Source organism: Mastigoproctus giganteus, chromosome 1 (genome assembly GCF_048544385.1).
Source record: "Mastigoproctus giganteus isolate SK-2022 chromosome 1, ASM4854438v1, whole genome shotgun sequence".
Taxonomy (NCBI): Eukaryota; Metazoa; Arthropoda; class Arachnida; order Uropygi; family Thelyphonidae; genus Mastigoproctus; species Mastigoproctus giganteus.
Genome location: NC_143575.1, coordinates 256,512,283 through 256,528,297, shown reverse-complemented (window position 1 = coordinate 256,528,297; position 16,015 = coordinate 256,512,283). Strand labels below are relative to the sequence as shown.

At 35.8% G+C, this 16,015-nt stretch overlaps 1 protein-coding gene across 1 annotated transcript in view; it reads left to right on the top strand.

Moving 5' to 3' along the window:
* Window positions 1-16,015, top strand: part of LOC150091803 (protein ECT2-like) — a 76,657-nt gene that overhangs the window by 27,542 nt on the left and 33,100 nt on the right. The window contains exons 9-11 of the mRNA XM_090369793.1: window positions 1,486-1,567; window positions 4,680-4,758; window positions 8,247-8,366. Coding sequence (XP_090225919.1) covers window positions 1,486-1,567; window positions 4,680-4,758; window positions 8,247-8,366 — 281 coding nt within the window. The remainder of the gene's footprint in view (window positions 1-1,485; window positions 1,568-4,679; window positions 4,759-8,246; window positions 8,367-16,015) is intronic.

Genomic DNA, 16,015 nt, shown 5'->3' with positions numbered 1-16,015 from the left:
GCATGTTTTATACCTCGACAAGCGCTGGAGAAGAACTGCGCATGTCCCTGCAGCAACAATGAATGCCGTAATCGCACAGCACTTCTGAGCTACCCACCATGACCTCAATCCCAAACAAGACTACGAAATAATAAACCACTTCAGGCACTTCCGCTACCACCTATGGTTGGAGTCACTCAATATAGTGAGCAATTCGAGAGCCATGAACCGCTGCAAGGGCATGTTTTATACCTCAACAAGCGCTGGAGAAGAACTGCGCATGTCCCTGCAGCAACAATGAATGCCAGTTTAATGACTGAATAACGTGCCTTCACACACGCCTCACTGCACGCATAACTATATCCGTTAAGTTTAAGCTCTGTTGAAGAAGAGACATGATTGTCTCGAAAGCTCCAAAGTGTTCATAATTAAAGAAAAGAAAAATGCCACCTTCCAATCATCCATTAATGTTCTTTTGTAAGGCTGAGTGGCTGACCCCTTCTAAAGCTCCACAGCCCTCAACCTCCGCAGTGGTGTACTTATCAGCTGAAGGCGTCGATTCTGGCAATGATGCTCGAGAGGTAAAACTTACTGACATTATGCGTGTCCCCTCTCTTTTGTAATTTTATAATTTTGAAATTTTTTTAAATTGCACACTTTTGTAATTTTTCCTGCACATGAGATACAATAAATAATTCTATTTACATGTCGAATATTTCTGTTTTTTGATTCAATCAATTTAGCGAGCACGGTTCCAAGTGCTGCACAAGTATGGAGAAATTCTCCGACTTATGTAGCATTCCGTGGAATGAACCCTTACATAAGTACTGGAGTTACTGTATATCACAGTTAATAGGAACACATCCCTGATGTATATCAGACTACCTTGTATGCTGGTTAATAAAATTACAATTTTTTTTTTTTATAAAAAACACATTAGGTAGATAAATTAAGAAATAATTGATTAAAAACTAAGACTAGTAATTAATGAGATTTTTGACTTGGATATTTTCCAGGAAATTATTTGTATGCACTGAGCTGATGGGATTGACCATTTGTCCTCTAATCTATAAATTTTTGTTGTGGTTCCATATGATGAAAGTGTTTACATATACGTTACGTATATGTCAACAAAACAACCCTATTTTAGGCATGTATGAGAATTGAAAATAGCTTTGACTTCATAGTCAGCCACGTAAATACCTTGAAAATGAAAATAACTCTCTTCTAGTGATGTCTACAGGATTGAGCATATTATCTGTATAGGCATCTTATCTGAAAGTACAGAAATTTTCTGTGTCACAGATTGGCCTGAAACATTACTCCTTTTTTTCTTTTATTGTTTTTAAATTTTAAATATTACAAATAAAAAAAAACTGTCTGAAACTTATTTAAATTACTGTTAATGAATTTGTTTATACTTGAATAATTTCAAACAGTTTTAAAAGTAATTCATTTATTTAAAAATACTGATGTTACAAGAATGAATATAATTAAACTTTTCAGATATTCTTAAGCACACTCCTAAAAACAGTAGCGATCTTCAAGCTCTTGAAGAAGCAATAAAGTCGTTAAAAGAAGTTATGACGTAAGTATAAAAATTCTTTATCTCCCACATATAACTCAGTATACTAAGGAATGTCTATTAAACTGATAAACTTAAGTATAAAGTAATGATGTTTCTTAATATTTTTTGTTCAAACAGCTTCAGTATTTTGTCAATAAAGTAAATTTTTGTGCAGTTGGAAGAGTTTTTTTTTAATACTCTCATCTGTAAAGCATTTTTGACTGTCACCACCACTGTGCTCTGTAGTTGACAGTTCTTTTCAGAAATTCCAGTTAGGCGTCACATCAAAGTTTTTCCATCTGATAAAAACAGCATATATCAAGCATATGACATTGGCTGTCCAATGTGGACAACCAACTTTTCAAAGAATATGTACTTGGAGGAAATTCTAAGGTGTAAGCATCAGAAATCAATCATTGAATAATAAAATTGTTTTAGGCATTTAAATTTCCTTATTTTCTCTTTTTCCCTTGCCGTGGATACTCTTGTCTGTACTACTAAATAATGTTCTTCTATTGAAAATAATGAAATTAAAACTACTTAAAAAAAAAAAAAAAAAAATCTGGCTATAAATTTGCTCAAGCAAATTTATTAAATAGTATGAATGCATTAAATATTATATTATTTTAATAAATGAATAATTTTAAATTAATACTTATTCATTTAATGAATTTCATTTCACAAAGGTTTAAGATCAACGGTTGCATGGAAAATTTCACATTTGACTATATAACTAATTACAGATGATTACACAAAATGCTGTAAGTGGCAGTGAATAAGTGACATTCATGCTTATTTCTGATAAGCATTTAAAGTCCCCCTTTCCTTTTTTGGTGGCACCCTATAACTGTTTAAAAATATACAAAGGTGCTTGGCTAGTCATGAAAAGTTGGACAGTACTGTTCTAGAGAAATCCTGTACGGAACACCAGAGATGAACTCCTTTGAGCATGAAATTGTGCCTGTCACTGTGTATTAACCTGGAAAAGCTTGTAGATGGAAAGCCATCTGTGGATCCCTGTCATTGGAATACTCTGCAAACAGCATGTGGACTGCCAACTGTGCTTTATTTGGACTTCAGCAAAGCATTTGACTCTGTTCTGCATGAGAGATTGCCATATAAACTGTAATTTATTAATCACAGGAAAGATCCTTAGATTATGAGATGGCCCTACACAATAAAAGCAAAGTGTTGTAATTAATGTTTACTCTTTACCCTTCAGAATTTTGACTAGGATTAAAAGTGAAGTTCCTCGGGTTGGTGCTTACATTTCTGTTTCTGATTTTGTTAAATGACATTGAAGAGATATAGGGCATGATATCAAAATTTGCAGTTGTTGATGGGAGAGTGCTTAATAACTAGCATTAAGCTCCTTTGGGACAATGTGAACAGGCTTCAGGGATGGTCATATAACTGGCAGCTATGTTTTAATGATGCACAATGAAAGTTTTTACATTTCTGAAATAATCCAGAAATAACTTGTGCAATTGGAGGGACTGAGTTAAAAAATGTTAAGGAAGGAAGGGATTTGGGTGTTATGATACCAGGTAGACATGAAGTTCTTGCAGTGCAGTGCAGTGCAGATAGGCAACAAAGAGAGTCCAATGGTGTTCTGTCAATGATATATCAAACAATTGCTTGTAGAGATATTTTATAATTCCACTTTATAAGGCAAGACCAAGTGTGTTATTTAGGTTTGGCTTTCATTCCTGAACACAGCAAACCTCAAAGGTCCAAAGATAGGTGAAGTGCCAGGTGAGATCAGCAAATGGTTGTTCGAGAGAAGGGAATGAATGTGTGGACTAGATTTGGTCAGATTCCCTCAAAACCTTAAGCTTTGACGGAATCTGAGGTAAAACGAATGAAAGTGAAATTTTCACAATATAAATTCAAATTAGGGGGTTTTGCCTGACAGAACCAAATGGTCAGGAGTGAAGTGCAATAGCACACACTCTTAGAGTGGACTGTGGTTCAAGCTTGTGACTGCTAAATAGAATTAATGATTGTATTTATGATTTATTGTAAACCCCTCTGACCTGGTGGTTGTGCCAGACTATAAACAAGAACATTTTTTAACAAGAATTATTGCTTGTAAGAAGCTTTTCTTTAGTCAGAAAGTTGTTAATCACTAATGATTCCCACATCTTGAGCCACATACTAATGAGTCTCACACCTTGGGGGTGATGTCTCCAGAATCCTTCTGTCTTCTAGAATCTAGACTATTCAAAAGAGATAAATCAGGTTAATTAATGACCTTATGAAGTCTCTCTGTCTTGTAGACATTCAGTTTCTTCTGTATGCTTTTTTATAGATACTTCCATGGGTACTCTTCTTCTGAATTTGCATCTGTAATTTCACTGCTGTCTTCTAGACCAGTCTGAACACATGTATCAACAGTCAATATCCATTCACTACCTAACTGCAAACTCAGACTAACTTTTTCCTTCTTCATTTATCCATTCCTTTTTCTGAAACAACCTTCCTTCACATGTATATACCACAATAAGGTTAGTCATCCTGTATAAGCATGACAGAGGCTGATCACATATTGGGTCTACCACAATCAAATGAAAAGGTTGTGTGTTTATTCTTTTAAATAACTTTGAACATAGCCAAAATCTCATTTACTAAACTTATGACGATGTTCTCACCAATTTACATATTTAAATGGGTGAGCACATAGTCATAAGTTTACAACTTGAAACTTGAAGTTTACATATTTAAACTTCAAGTTTGTAGCCCAGTAAATAAAACATAATTAAAAATTCTTCTGGCGCGTCCGCAGCCAGGTGGGAAGGAGCAGTAGTGCATATCACATGCTTCTTGATTAGACCGGGGTTCGAGCCCGTCACCACCAAATACGGAAGTGCGGAAAGGTCAGGGAATGACCACCGCATATCCCGGAGCAATATGGCCTTAGTTGCTATGCTCCTAAAAACCAAAAGAACAACTAAAAATTCTAATGGAGACTTTTTAAGATTTAGTTTTGGAGTCTATGCATAAATGCTAGTAACTGTGTTTTCTTTCTCTGAATAAGAAATGCCCGTTCACTAGTTATTATAATTGTACAATATGTTAAGAAATATTATATATGGTTGATTACTGTATAACTGTCCACACTGATCTTTTTCAGACATATCAATGAAAATAAACGGAAGACAGAGGGTCAAGTTGCAATGTTTGATATTGTAAATGATATAGAAAATTGTCCGGTGAGTTCTTATATTAAATGAACAGTTGAAATTTATAAAAATAATTGTTGCTTTTAAGATATATTTCTATGAAAAACTTACTTCTGCATGTTATTTTCTTTAAACAAATGAATTTAATACTAGTTTTTTTTTGTTTTTTTTCCCTGATTTGTGTTCAAGCAAAATGTCATAAATGCTTATTTGTGTATTTTTAGTGGGGAAAAAGCCTTTCCCTTAACCAGTCAAGTCAGGTTTTTAAGAAAATGTTTCAAAAACTGGTACTTTTTTTTTTAGTCTACTTTCTAAACACTAGCTGGATTATGAGATTGTAAACATGTCTGTTTACAATCTGATCAAAACCAATTTTATCTTGTGCACACACACAGTTCCCTGCATTGGGGTGTGCATATATCCCCTAGTTGGTGGGAGGAGGTAATTTTATTCACCACTTTGAAACAAGGTGACCACTATTTGTGTCACATGTTTATAACACATTCTGTTTATTCTCCTTTTAACCAAATTCACAGTAATGCGGGATTTAGCATTAGCATTAGTAACTGTGTTTTCTTTCTCTGAATGATGCGTTTCTTTCTCATATGATGCAAGAAAGCAAGCTTATGCAGCATCAGCAAAAAAAAAAAAAAAAAAAAAATCCCTTCCACTTCACCCCTCCATTCGTTCGAAATACCTGTCCAGCTGAGCCTTAAATTTATTTAGGCTATCAACTTCCACAACAAGGAATGGAAGTCTGTTCCACCAACCAACTACCTGCTGGCCAAAAGCAAATTTCTGCACATCTATCCTACATCTGTCTTTCCTCAATTTGAATTTATACCCTCTCAGGTGATTATTCTGAGCAAGAGGAAGAATCCCATCAGCATTGAGCATGCTCAAACCATTCAAGGCTTTATACACCTCTGTCAGATCACCTTGCCGGTGCCTAGTCTCCAGACACTAATTTGTAAAACTTAAGCCTTTCTTCGTAAGAGCAACCCTGGGTTGCTCTTACGAAGGGATTATGATGTACCTTCTGACGGGTTTATTTTGATCTGCCTTGTTGAAACAAGATGGTCACAACTCAAAATTCCAATCCAATCTGTTTGACAGTTTTTCTATTTTCACATCAATTGAAACAAACTTTATAATATCTGAATTACAATATAAAATTGTCTAGTTGCACTAAAATTATCTTCATTTGTCATCTTTTGATCTAGTATTATCTGATAAATTGGAAATACCTGTTGGCCCAGAATTTACTAAGAAAGTTGATTTCTGAGTCCCTGTTATATCTGTTAGTTTTTGTTATGAAAGTTGATGTAATATAAAAATAATTATATCTACTTTCAGAAGAAAAGTATTTTTTAGATTATTTCAGGATGTTATTTTATTTATTTTTTTGTTATGTTGGCAGTAATTAAATGACAAAAGCATGTCCCAACACATAATCAGAGTAATCTTCATATGTACATTCATGCAAAAAGTAATGCATATATTGGTAACAAATCCAAGCAAGGTATTGAAGTGCATAGTGGATGTATCACATGGACAAATCATTTTTAACCGACATGTGTTTTGTTTAATCAAAGTGGCAAAGCATATTTCTTGGTTCTTTTTCTGAGTATTCTGAATAATCCTGCTTTCCAAAAAGAAAGCAAGAGTTATCCCGTTACTATAAATAATGAAAGTCATCTTTATGTTCCCCATATTGCTATCACTAGTATTGAAAAGTGGGGGAAATACCAGTTAAAGTTCACAATTTCCACAGTTTATTCTTATATACTGGCCTTTTACTTAAATAATACCTTAATGCCAAAGCGTTGAACTAAATTATTCAGACTCTGGCCTGAATAATTTAGTTCAACAGTATATGAAAAAAAGTAATGAATTCTGAAAATATTTACTTCATACATTTACACAATTATAAGCACAAAATAGCTGCAACATGGAAAACATGTGACAAAGGGATGCCTGCTTGCTATGTATTCTGAGGTATCTGGCAAGCTACGTTAGTTTTCATTCGATTTATGTCAAGATTTCCTTTTTAGGAAACTGGAAAATATCCTATTGAAGGGGGTTTTTTTTTTTTTTTTTTTTAATACTATACAAAGGAACATGTTGCAAATGAGTGTACATTAATTAAAAAAAAAAAAATTATTTTGGACACATGTTAACATTTTGCATAATAACTAGAGAGAAAGTTGCCAGAAAAATATTTCTATTTCCATCAATGAGAAAATCAATGCAAGCCAATGTAACTGCTATAACTATGGACACAATTCAGCATCAAAAGCATATTTACTTAGTATTAAGGCGCATTATAGCCTTAGTTGCTAATGCGCCAATAAAATCCAAACCAAACCAAAATCACTTAGTATTAAATTATGCAAAAGGCAAATAGCTGTCACTCAACTTTTCACAAATTCTCTTTCCTATGGCTTGATGAAATTAATCATGATACCATCCTGCTATTCCTGGCTGATGTGATTCCTTATGTGAAGAAAGTGGCAGGTTATTTTTATTTATTTTATTTTTTGTTTTGTTGGTATGACTTGTTTAGCACATGCGCTACACACACACACACACACACACACAGATTGTGATTTATTCCCTGATTTGACCTGTTGATGTTAAATGGTAAGAATATTTTTGTGAAAGCTCACTATCTTCAGACATTAATGATATTTCACCTGGACCCTTTTTGTCTCCTCAGTGCATTCTGACTGGGTGGATGAGAATTTCAGTTGCAATTTACAAAAAATTCTGTCAAGGTAAATTTCATTGCCAACAGTCTGAATGAGAGGATGCCTTCAATATCCATCACAAAATGAATGCTACTGGGTCAATCTGCAACAGTCTCTCATATACTATTGAATTTTTCAAACTTACCAGTTGCCATCATATCACTTTCAGTATTTTAAATATTTGAAAGTAGTCACTGATATTGTATTCATTGCAGTGTAAAAGCATTTATATGAAAAATGTGTATTTCTGCTAACAACAAAGACCAAGAAAATAAAGAATATTAGCATGGTTACTAAAGGGCATTCTGTTGAAATTGATGTTGATCTTGTAAATAGTGTTTCAGTTCTGTTTCAACTACCTCATTTATAGTAGAGAATTTTTTCTGGTAGGAGGAAAGTTTAAATTTTGAAAATTTTAATAAAATTTCTTATGTGTAACAAATGGTAGCAATTATCTTATTTTGTTCATTGAAAATTTTTATAATAGTATTTGTGTACATTAATGATCAATTTGAAATAGAGCCATTTATATTGTTTTTTGTAGTTTTCTGGAGATTACTTTGCTTATTCTTATGTCTTTTGTTATGGCATGCTAAAAAACAGAGTTTTAGTTATGAAGTGTAAACCTAAATTTCTTATAATTCATAATTTAAAAAAAGTAGTGGCTTTTGTAAAAACAAAACACAGGCTTTCAAAATGTTTCTAGTTAAGCACAATCCAATTTTCTTGAAGTGAAAAGTTTCATTTATGTTTTCATTATATTTTCAGCCCAATTTACTCTCATCCCACAGAAACTTTGTCACTAAGGTCGATGTGCAAGATATTTTAGAAGTTGTTAGTCGAAGGAGTGATATAATTACAATGTTTCTTTTCACTGATATGTTGGAGGTAATGCTTTTATAAATCTCAAACTTTCACATGAAACAATTTAGATTCCATTTAATGTAATGCTGATTATTATTTTAACCTTACTCTTTGTTTTACCTCTAAAGCTGTCAAAAACAGAATTAATTTAATTTTTTTTGTATGTGTGATTGGCTTAAAATAATTATCATAAAAATGAATCTTTTGTGAAAGCTTTTATTTCTGTATTTAATATAGTTCCCCTGAATTGCAATGCATTTTGCTAACTGATCTTTTTATATTTATGCCCAAGTCCTTTTATTACTCAAAAAAAAAAAAAAAAAAAAAAAAAAAAAAAGTCACTATCCTCTGCAGTATCCTTTCTCATAGCATGTTCACCTTTTCATTAAGTGAAGTCTTTGCCCATATAGGTAAGAGGAAGAAATTATGGAGAGCCAGGTGCAGAAAGTAAGGGTGTGTGGGTGGGGGGAGATTTTGAATCCTACAACTCTGGCAATTGAAACAGTAGATGTGTCATGCACCGCTCAAAAACAAATGATACAAATAAAAAAAAAAAAAAATGGTGGGATAAAAATGCAAAAATACATGATAATGTTAAAGATAACTTTCTCCTTTTTCTTTTAGTCAAATATATTTGACTACGAATCATCCAAATAAAATGACTTCTCATTTTGGAATTGTGTTGTGTTACTTTTCTCAAAGATGTGGTTGTGGTCTGTGCATGTATTTTTCTAGCTGAGAAGGACACCATACTGCAATTTCTTTTGTTACCTCATCTTGTTAGCTTCATACAATTTTACAATTTATTGCACATAATGTTGTCCTGTGATTATGGTCAGATGTTCAAGATAATCATAGGCAACACTCTCTGAACATCCAAAAAATGGAGTCAACCTTGCTTACTGACCAGGAAGAACTTCGGTGTTTTTTGGTTTGCAAGGTGACAACAGTCACCTTTCAAACCAAAAGTTGCAAAATGTTTTATTTACTTAGCTGTTATATTATATTGTACTTTATATGTAGCCTTATAGTTCTAGTTACACTGGTTATTTTTATTTTTAATTTAGATAATTTTTATAGGTTACTATTTAATATACATAAAACCATTTTTTTGTTCGAATCTTTTCTATTGTTTTTGTATAGAGTGGTAGGGAATTCAAATTTTTAATTGTGGTAAATAGGTAGCTCTAACATAAAATGAGATAGTGTAATACATATCACTGCATTTAGGATTCTATTAGATAGTGAAGCATTGATAATTAATTGATTAAACTTATTGATCTCATTAATTTTTAATATCATGCCCCAGACTAGAGCAGCAAAGCAATGGGCACAAAGTGGCAGGAGTGCTGTGACTCGGACGAGAACTGAGGGGGGGGGTCCTCCAACGCATCACAGCCTAAAAAAATTTGCAACTTGTGAAATGTTTGCTGAACTCTCTGGAACAGAACATGATCTAGCCAAGGAGGATGTCGTTGTGTGTGTGCTAGGTGCAGAGTGTGTCTAGAAATTAGGAGGCAACTCAGTGTTTGCATGGAATCATCTGAGAGCTTGAAGTGTAGAGTGGATGCCCTCGAAGAAATTAATGAGGGGCCCATCAGGCTCTCAGCTGCCCAACTCAACGCCAGAGCTCATTCTTGTGCATCAGGCAACACAGTGGCAATCTCCAAGGCAGAATGCGTTGGTTCTCCAGGAGTTATTGATGGGGAGACTGTTGTTAGGGAGACAGGTAATATATTGTGTAAAAAGGATAAATGGAATAGGACCAGTATGTGTCTGCAAGGGAAAAAGTTGATGTTGTAGAGCATATATCTTTTAAAGATTTACTTAACAAGTACGGGTCAATGTTGAAAAAAAAAAAAAAAAAAGTCGTGAGTTGGGGTTAAATTTTAAAGTCTGCAATTCTGCTTAGACATGATAGGAGGGAGTATATGATGAGAGCCCTGTCAATCAATTTGGCCCTGGAGGGATTGTGCAAGGTTCATGGGGTAGAAATTTTCTCAGTGTGGTGTGTGCTTGTTAACAGGAGAGACTACTGCTACAGAGGTGGGATACACTTAAGTAGAAGGGGTGCAAGAGTGTTTGCTGATGCTATAGAGGCAGTGTTTGGTGGTTCGGAAAACTGCTAGCTTGGGGGGGGATTCACAGACTAAAAGGTTAAAAGTAGCCGCAGGCAGAGGTGAAGGTGATTCTTGCACTACTTCTACTGGAATGAGCAGCAGCCTGCAAAGCAAGTGGCTAGGGATTTCCAGGACTGCTGGGAGTCATAGTAAAACATGAGCTGTGTTAGCGTAACTAACAGTAGGAACAGGTGCATGTATCATTGCATGTACACCAATGCTAGAAGTATAGTAAATAAATTTGATGAATTTAAAGTGCTGGTCAAGACATCAAAGGCAGATATCGTTGGGATATCAGAGACATGGTCTCACACAGATATTAGAATGCAGAATTGGAATTTGAGGAGTTCAATGTGTACAGAAAGGACAGGAAGGGAGGAGGAGTTATGCTGTTAATTATGAAAAACATAATCTAAGGAGTGCATCCTTAGATTGTTTTTATGGACATAGATGGACAGTGCAACGATGAGTCAGTTTGGTGTGACATAAGCACTGGGAAAGCAAAAATAAGAGTATGAGTGTGTTGTAGGCCCAATGACTCTAATGAGTACACCAAACAATTGTACAGAAGAATAGTGGGCTAGTAATCAGAATGTCTTATAATGGGAGGATTTTAACTTCTCAGATATTGACTGTAACTTGTGGATTGGTCACTCACACACTAGCAAGTCTTGCAGATTTATTGGATGATTGTTTTCTGCAGCAGCATGTTCGAGAGGCAACCAGAGAGGCTAACACTCTTGATCTGGTTATCGCAGCGATTTTTCGTGTATTAAGAATTTGCAGATAAAGGAACCACTACGTGACAGTGATCACAGTGTATGATGTGAGATTTACTTAAAGATATAATTACCATCAGGAGTAAAGGGAAGGGTTTTTTTTTTCGTAAAGGTGACTACAGTGGTCTCAGACAGTTTTTAAATTCTGTACAGTGGGACCAACTGATGATGTTACCAACAGCAAATTCTATGTGGGAATCATTCAAGGAATTAATTGTGCAAGCTGCTAGCTTTTCATACGGATTAAGAAATATTGTTCAAGGTTTAGGCCTAAATGGATGTCAGATGAACTAATGAGACTTGTGGCAAAGAAGAAAAATGCATGGGATGCATATAAATTATCAGACAACACAGAAACCTATGGCAGATATAAGCTAGACTGTAATCAAGGCACAAAGGAGATTAGGCAACCGAAGGCAGATTACGAGAAATCTTTGACAAAGGATGCTAAGAAAAACAGCAGTACTTCTTTACTTATATAAACTCTAAAATGAAGGGATGAATCAAATTGTTCTGCTTGATATCGATGTGTCGATTATTGATGATCCTGCTCAGATAGCTGACAAACTGAATGAGTATTTTCATTTACATTCATACATGAGGAAAATGCCAGAAGTTTATCAAATTGTAGCAGGTTACTTAATGATTTTGTAATAACTGAGAGCAAAGTGGAGGAGAAATTGTTGAAGTTAAACATACGAAAGGCACCTGGGGTTGATGGGATCTATCCAGTTATATTAAAGGAGGCGGCAAAGCAACTAAGCAAACCCTTAGCCATAATTATGAGAGCATCCTTGGACTCGGGAGGTTCCCACGGACTGCAGATGTGCAAATGTATCCCCAAGACTGCAGCAATAATTCAGACACAGCATGGGTTTGTTAAGGGAAAGTCTTGTCTGACAAATTCGATAGGATATTATGATGTGGTTACAAAGGAACTGGATGCAAAAAATAATTTTGATATCATATATTTGGATTTCAGGAAAGCTTTTGACACTGTTGCGCATGGAAGACTATTGTACAAATTGGAGCAGAATGGTATTAAGGGTAAGTTGCTACAATGGATAAAAGGATGGTTAAGTGGGAGAAGATAGAGGGTGGTAATCAATGGGTGCTGCTCTTCTTGGACTAATGTTATTAGTGGAGTCCCACAGGGTTCGGTGTTAGGTCCACTGTTGTTTTGTATATTTATCAATGATATTGATGAAGGTATATCAGGCTTAATATCGAAGTTTGCAGATGATATAAAGGTTGGCATTGTTGTTAATGACAGTAATGGCAGTGTACTACTGCAACAAGATCTAGATAATTTGGGCAGATGGGCTAAGAAGTGGCAACTGAAGTTTAACCTTGACAAATGCAAAGTACTGCATATGGGTAGAAGCAAATCTTCTACCCATATGCAGTACTTTGCTATCTGAGCAGGATCATCAACAGTTGAACCATCGATGTCAAGTGGACCAATCAGATTCATCCCCTTCCTTTTAGACTTTATATAAGTAAAGAAATCCTTGCTGTTTTTCTTAGTATCTTTTGCCAAGGATTTCTCGTTATCTGCCACAGGCTTCTGAGTCACTTGATAATTTATATGCATCCCATGCATTTTTCCTCCCTGTTACGAGTCTCATTATTTCATTAGATAACCATTTAGGTATGAAACGTTTAGTAGCATCGATGTAACATCGTCAGTATGTATGTATGTAACATCGTCAGTTTATCCCACTGTACAGAATTTAAAAACTTTCTGAGACACTGTACTCACCTTTACGGAAGCAAAAACCCTTTCCTTTACCCCTGATGGTAATTATATCTTTAAGTAAATCCCACATCAGTACACTGTGATCACTGCCACCTAGTGGGTCCTTTATCTGCAAATTCTTAATACACGAATGATCACTGCTGATAACCAGTTCAAGAGTATTACTCTCTCTCTCTCTGGTTGCCTCTTGAATATGCTGCTGCAGAAAACAATCATCCAATAAATCCACAAAAGTCTGACTAGTGTGTGAGTGACCAACCCACAAGTTCCAGTCAATATCTGGGAAGTTAAAATCCCCCATTATACATACATATAAGACATTTTGATTTACTGGCCCACTCTATTTCTCTGTATAATTGTTCATTGTACTCATTCGAGTCATTAGGCCTATAACACACACCTACTCTTATTTTTGCTTTCGCAGTGCTTATGTCACACCAAACTGACTCAACAGTGCACTGTTCATCTATATCAACTGGGTGCACTTCTTTTGATTTTGTTTTTCTTAATTAACAGCATAACACCTCCTCCCTTTCTATCATGTCTATCCTTTCTGTACACATTGTACTCCCCAAATTCCAGTTCTGCATTCCTTATATCTGTGTGACACCACGTCTCTGCTATCCCTGCAATATCTGCCTTTGATGTCTTGACCAACACTTCAAATTCATCAAATTTATTTACTATACTTCTAGCATTGGTATACACGCAAGCATACATGCTCCTATTCCTAGTTACCCTAACACATCCCATATACCCACCTATTTCAGGATTACTGCCATCCGTCCCTGAAACCCCCAACACCCCTCGCTCCAGGTCGCTACTTATTCTAATACAAGTTGTGCAAGAATCACCTTCACCTCTGCCTACGGCTACTGTTAAACTATTAGTCCTTGTATCCACCCAAGCTATCAGTTTTCCGACCCACCTAACACTGCCTCAATAGCATCAGCAAATATTCTTGCACCCTTTCTATTTAAGTGTATCCCATCCCTGTAGAAGCAGTCTCTCCTGTTAACAAGTACAGACCAGGCTGGAAAAAATTCTATCCCTTGAGCCTTGCACAGTCTTTCCAGGGCTGAATTGATCGACAAGGCTCTCATCATATACTCCCTCCTATCGTGTCTGGGCAGAATTGCGGACACTTTCAAATTCAACCCTAATTCTCGGCTTTTGTTCAACAGTGACCTGTACTTGTTAAGTAATTCTGCCGGTTTCCTACTCTTAATATCATTAGTGCCAACGTGTACAACTATATCACCTTTTGTGCCCTTCCTTACACTCCTTACATCGCGCACACACAAAGACGTCCCCATGGCAATATCATGTTCTGTTCCAGAGTTCGGCAAACATTTCACAAGTTGCACATTTTTTTTTAGGCTGTGATGTGTTGGAGAATTGCCCCCCCCCCCAGTTCTCCCCAGAGTCACAGCACTCCTGCCACTTTGTGCCCATTGCTTTGCTGCTCTAAATGCATCTGGTTAAAGATGCCTTGCAGGATCATCTAGACAAGACTGCAGCAATAATTCAGACAGCATGGGTTTGTTAAGGGAAGGTCTTGTCTGACAAATTTGATTGGATTCTACGATGTTGGTTACAAATGATGGAAAAAATAATTTTGATATCATATACTTGGATTTCAGGAAAGCTTTTGATACTGTTGTGCATGAAAGATTACTATACAGATTGGTGCATTATGGTATTAAGGATAAGTTGCTACAGTGATTAAAAGTGTGGTTGAGTGGGAGAAAACAGAGTGGTAATAAATGGACGCTGCTCTTTGTGAACTAAAGTTATTAGTGGAGTTTCACAAGGTTTGGTGTTGGGCCCGCTGTTGTTTTGTATATTTATCAGTGATATTGATGAAGGTACATCAGGCTTGGTGTCAAAGTCTGCAGATGATACAAAGGTTGACAGGGTTGTTAATGACAGTAATGGCAGTGTGCTACTCCAAAAGGATCTAGAAAATTTGGGTAAATGGGCTGAGAATTGGCAACTGAAGTTTAACATTGACAAATCCAAAGTACTGCATATGGATAGAAGTAATCCCAGAGGAACGTACCAACTGTGTGGTACTACACTTAAGGTGGCAGAAAATGAAAAGACCTGGGAGTAATTGTGCAGTTAGATATGAAGTTTTCTGAGCAATTCAGACAGGCTGCTAGAGCACGTCAATCAGTTTTGTCAAAAAAACAGGAATTTTGCTAGCAGGAAAAAGGAGGTAATTATCGCTTTGTATAAGGCAATGGTCAGGCCATGCCTTGAGTACTGCATACAGGTCTGGAGGCCTCATTTTAGGAAGGATGTAGAGTTGCTTAAGCGTGTACAACAAGATTGGTGAGGGGAATGAAGGGGTCTTCTTACCAAGAAAGGCTTAGGTTCTGTAAATTGCAGCAGCTGTAGACTAGGCACCTGCAAGGTGATCTGATTGAGGTGTATAAGACCTTGAATGAGTTGAGCACACTAAATTCTGATGGGATCCTTCCACTTGCTCAGATTACGAACCTGAGGGGTCATAAATTAAAACTGAGGAAAGACAGTTGTAGAATAGATGTGCAGAAATTTTCCTTTAGCCAGTGATTAGTTAATTGCTGGAATAAACCTCAATCTGTTGTGGAAGTTGATAGTTTAAATAAATTCAAGGAGGAACTGGACAAACTTTTAGAGGAAATGGTTGTGTGAAATTTTTTTTTTTTTTGCTGATGCTACATAAGCTGATATGCTTGCTTTCTTGCATCACATGCCTCATTACTACTACTACCTGTTATTTGAGTGGCAGAGATGTGTGGTTACAGGCCATACTTTTATGCTTGAACTCTGGTTAACAATATTGTATCCATGTTTCATTCACAATTATGAACTGGAAAAGATTCCCAGGATTCCATCCAAATCTTAAAAATTGATGCCCTCGTGTAATGCTTTCTGGTAATTCGTTGATACTTCTAGAACCCATTGTACATAAACCTTTTTCAGATTCAAGTAATTGAACTATATGTACTGCTTTTGGATATGTTG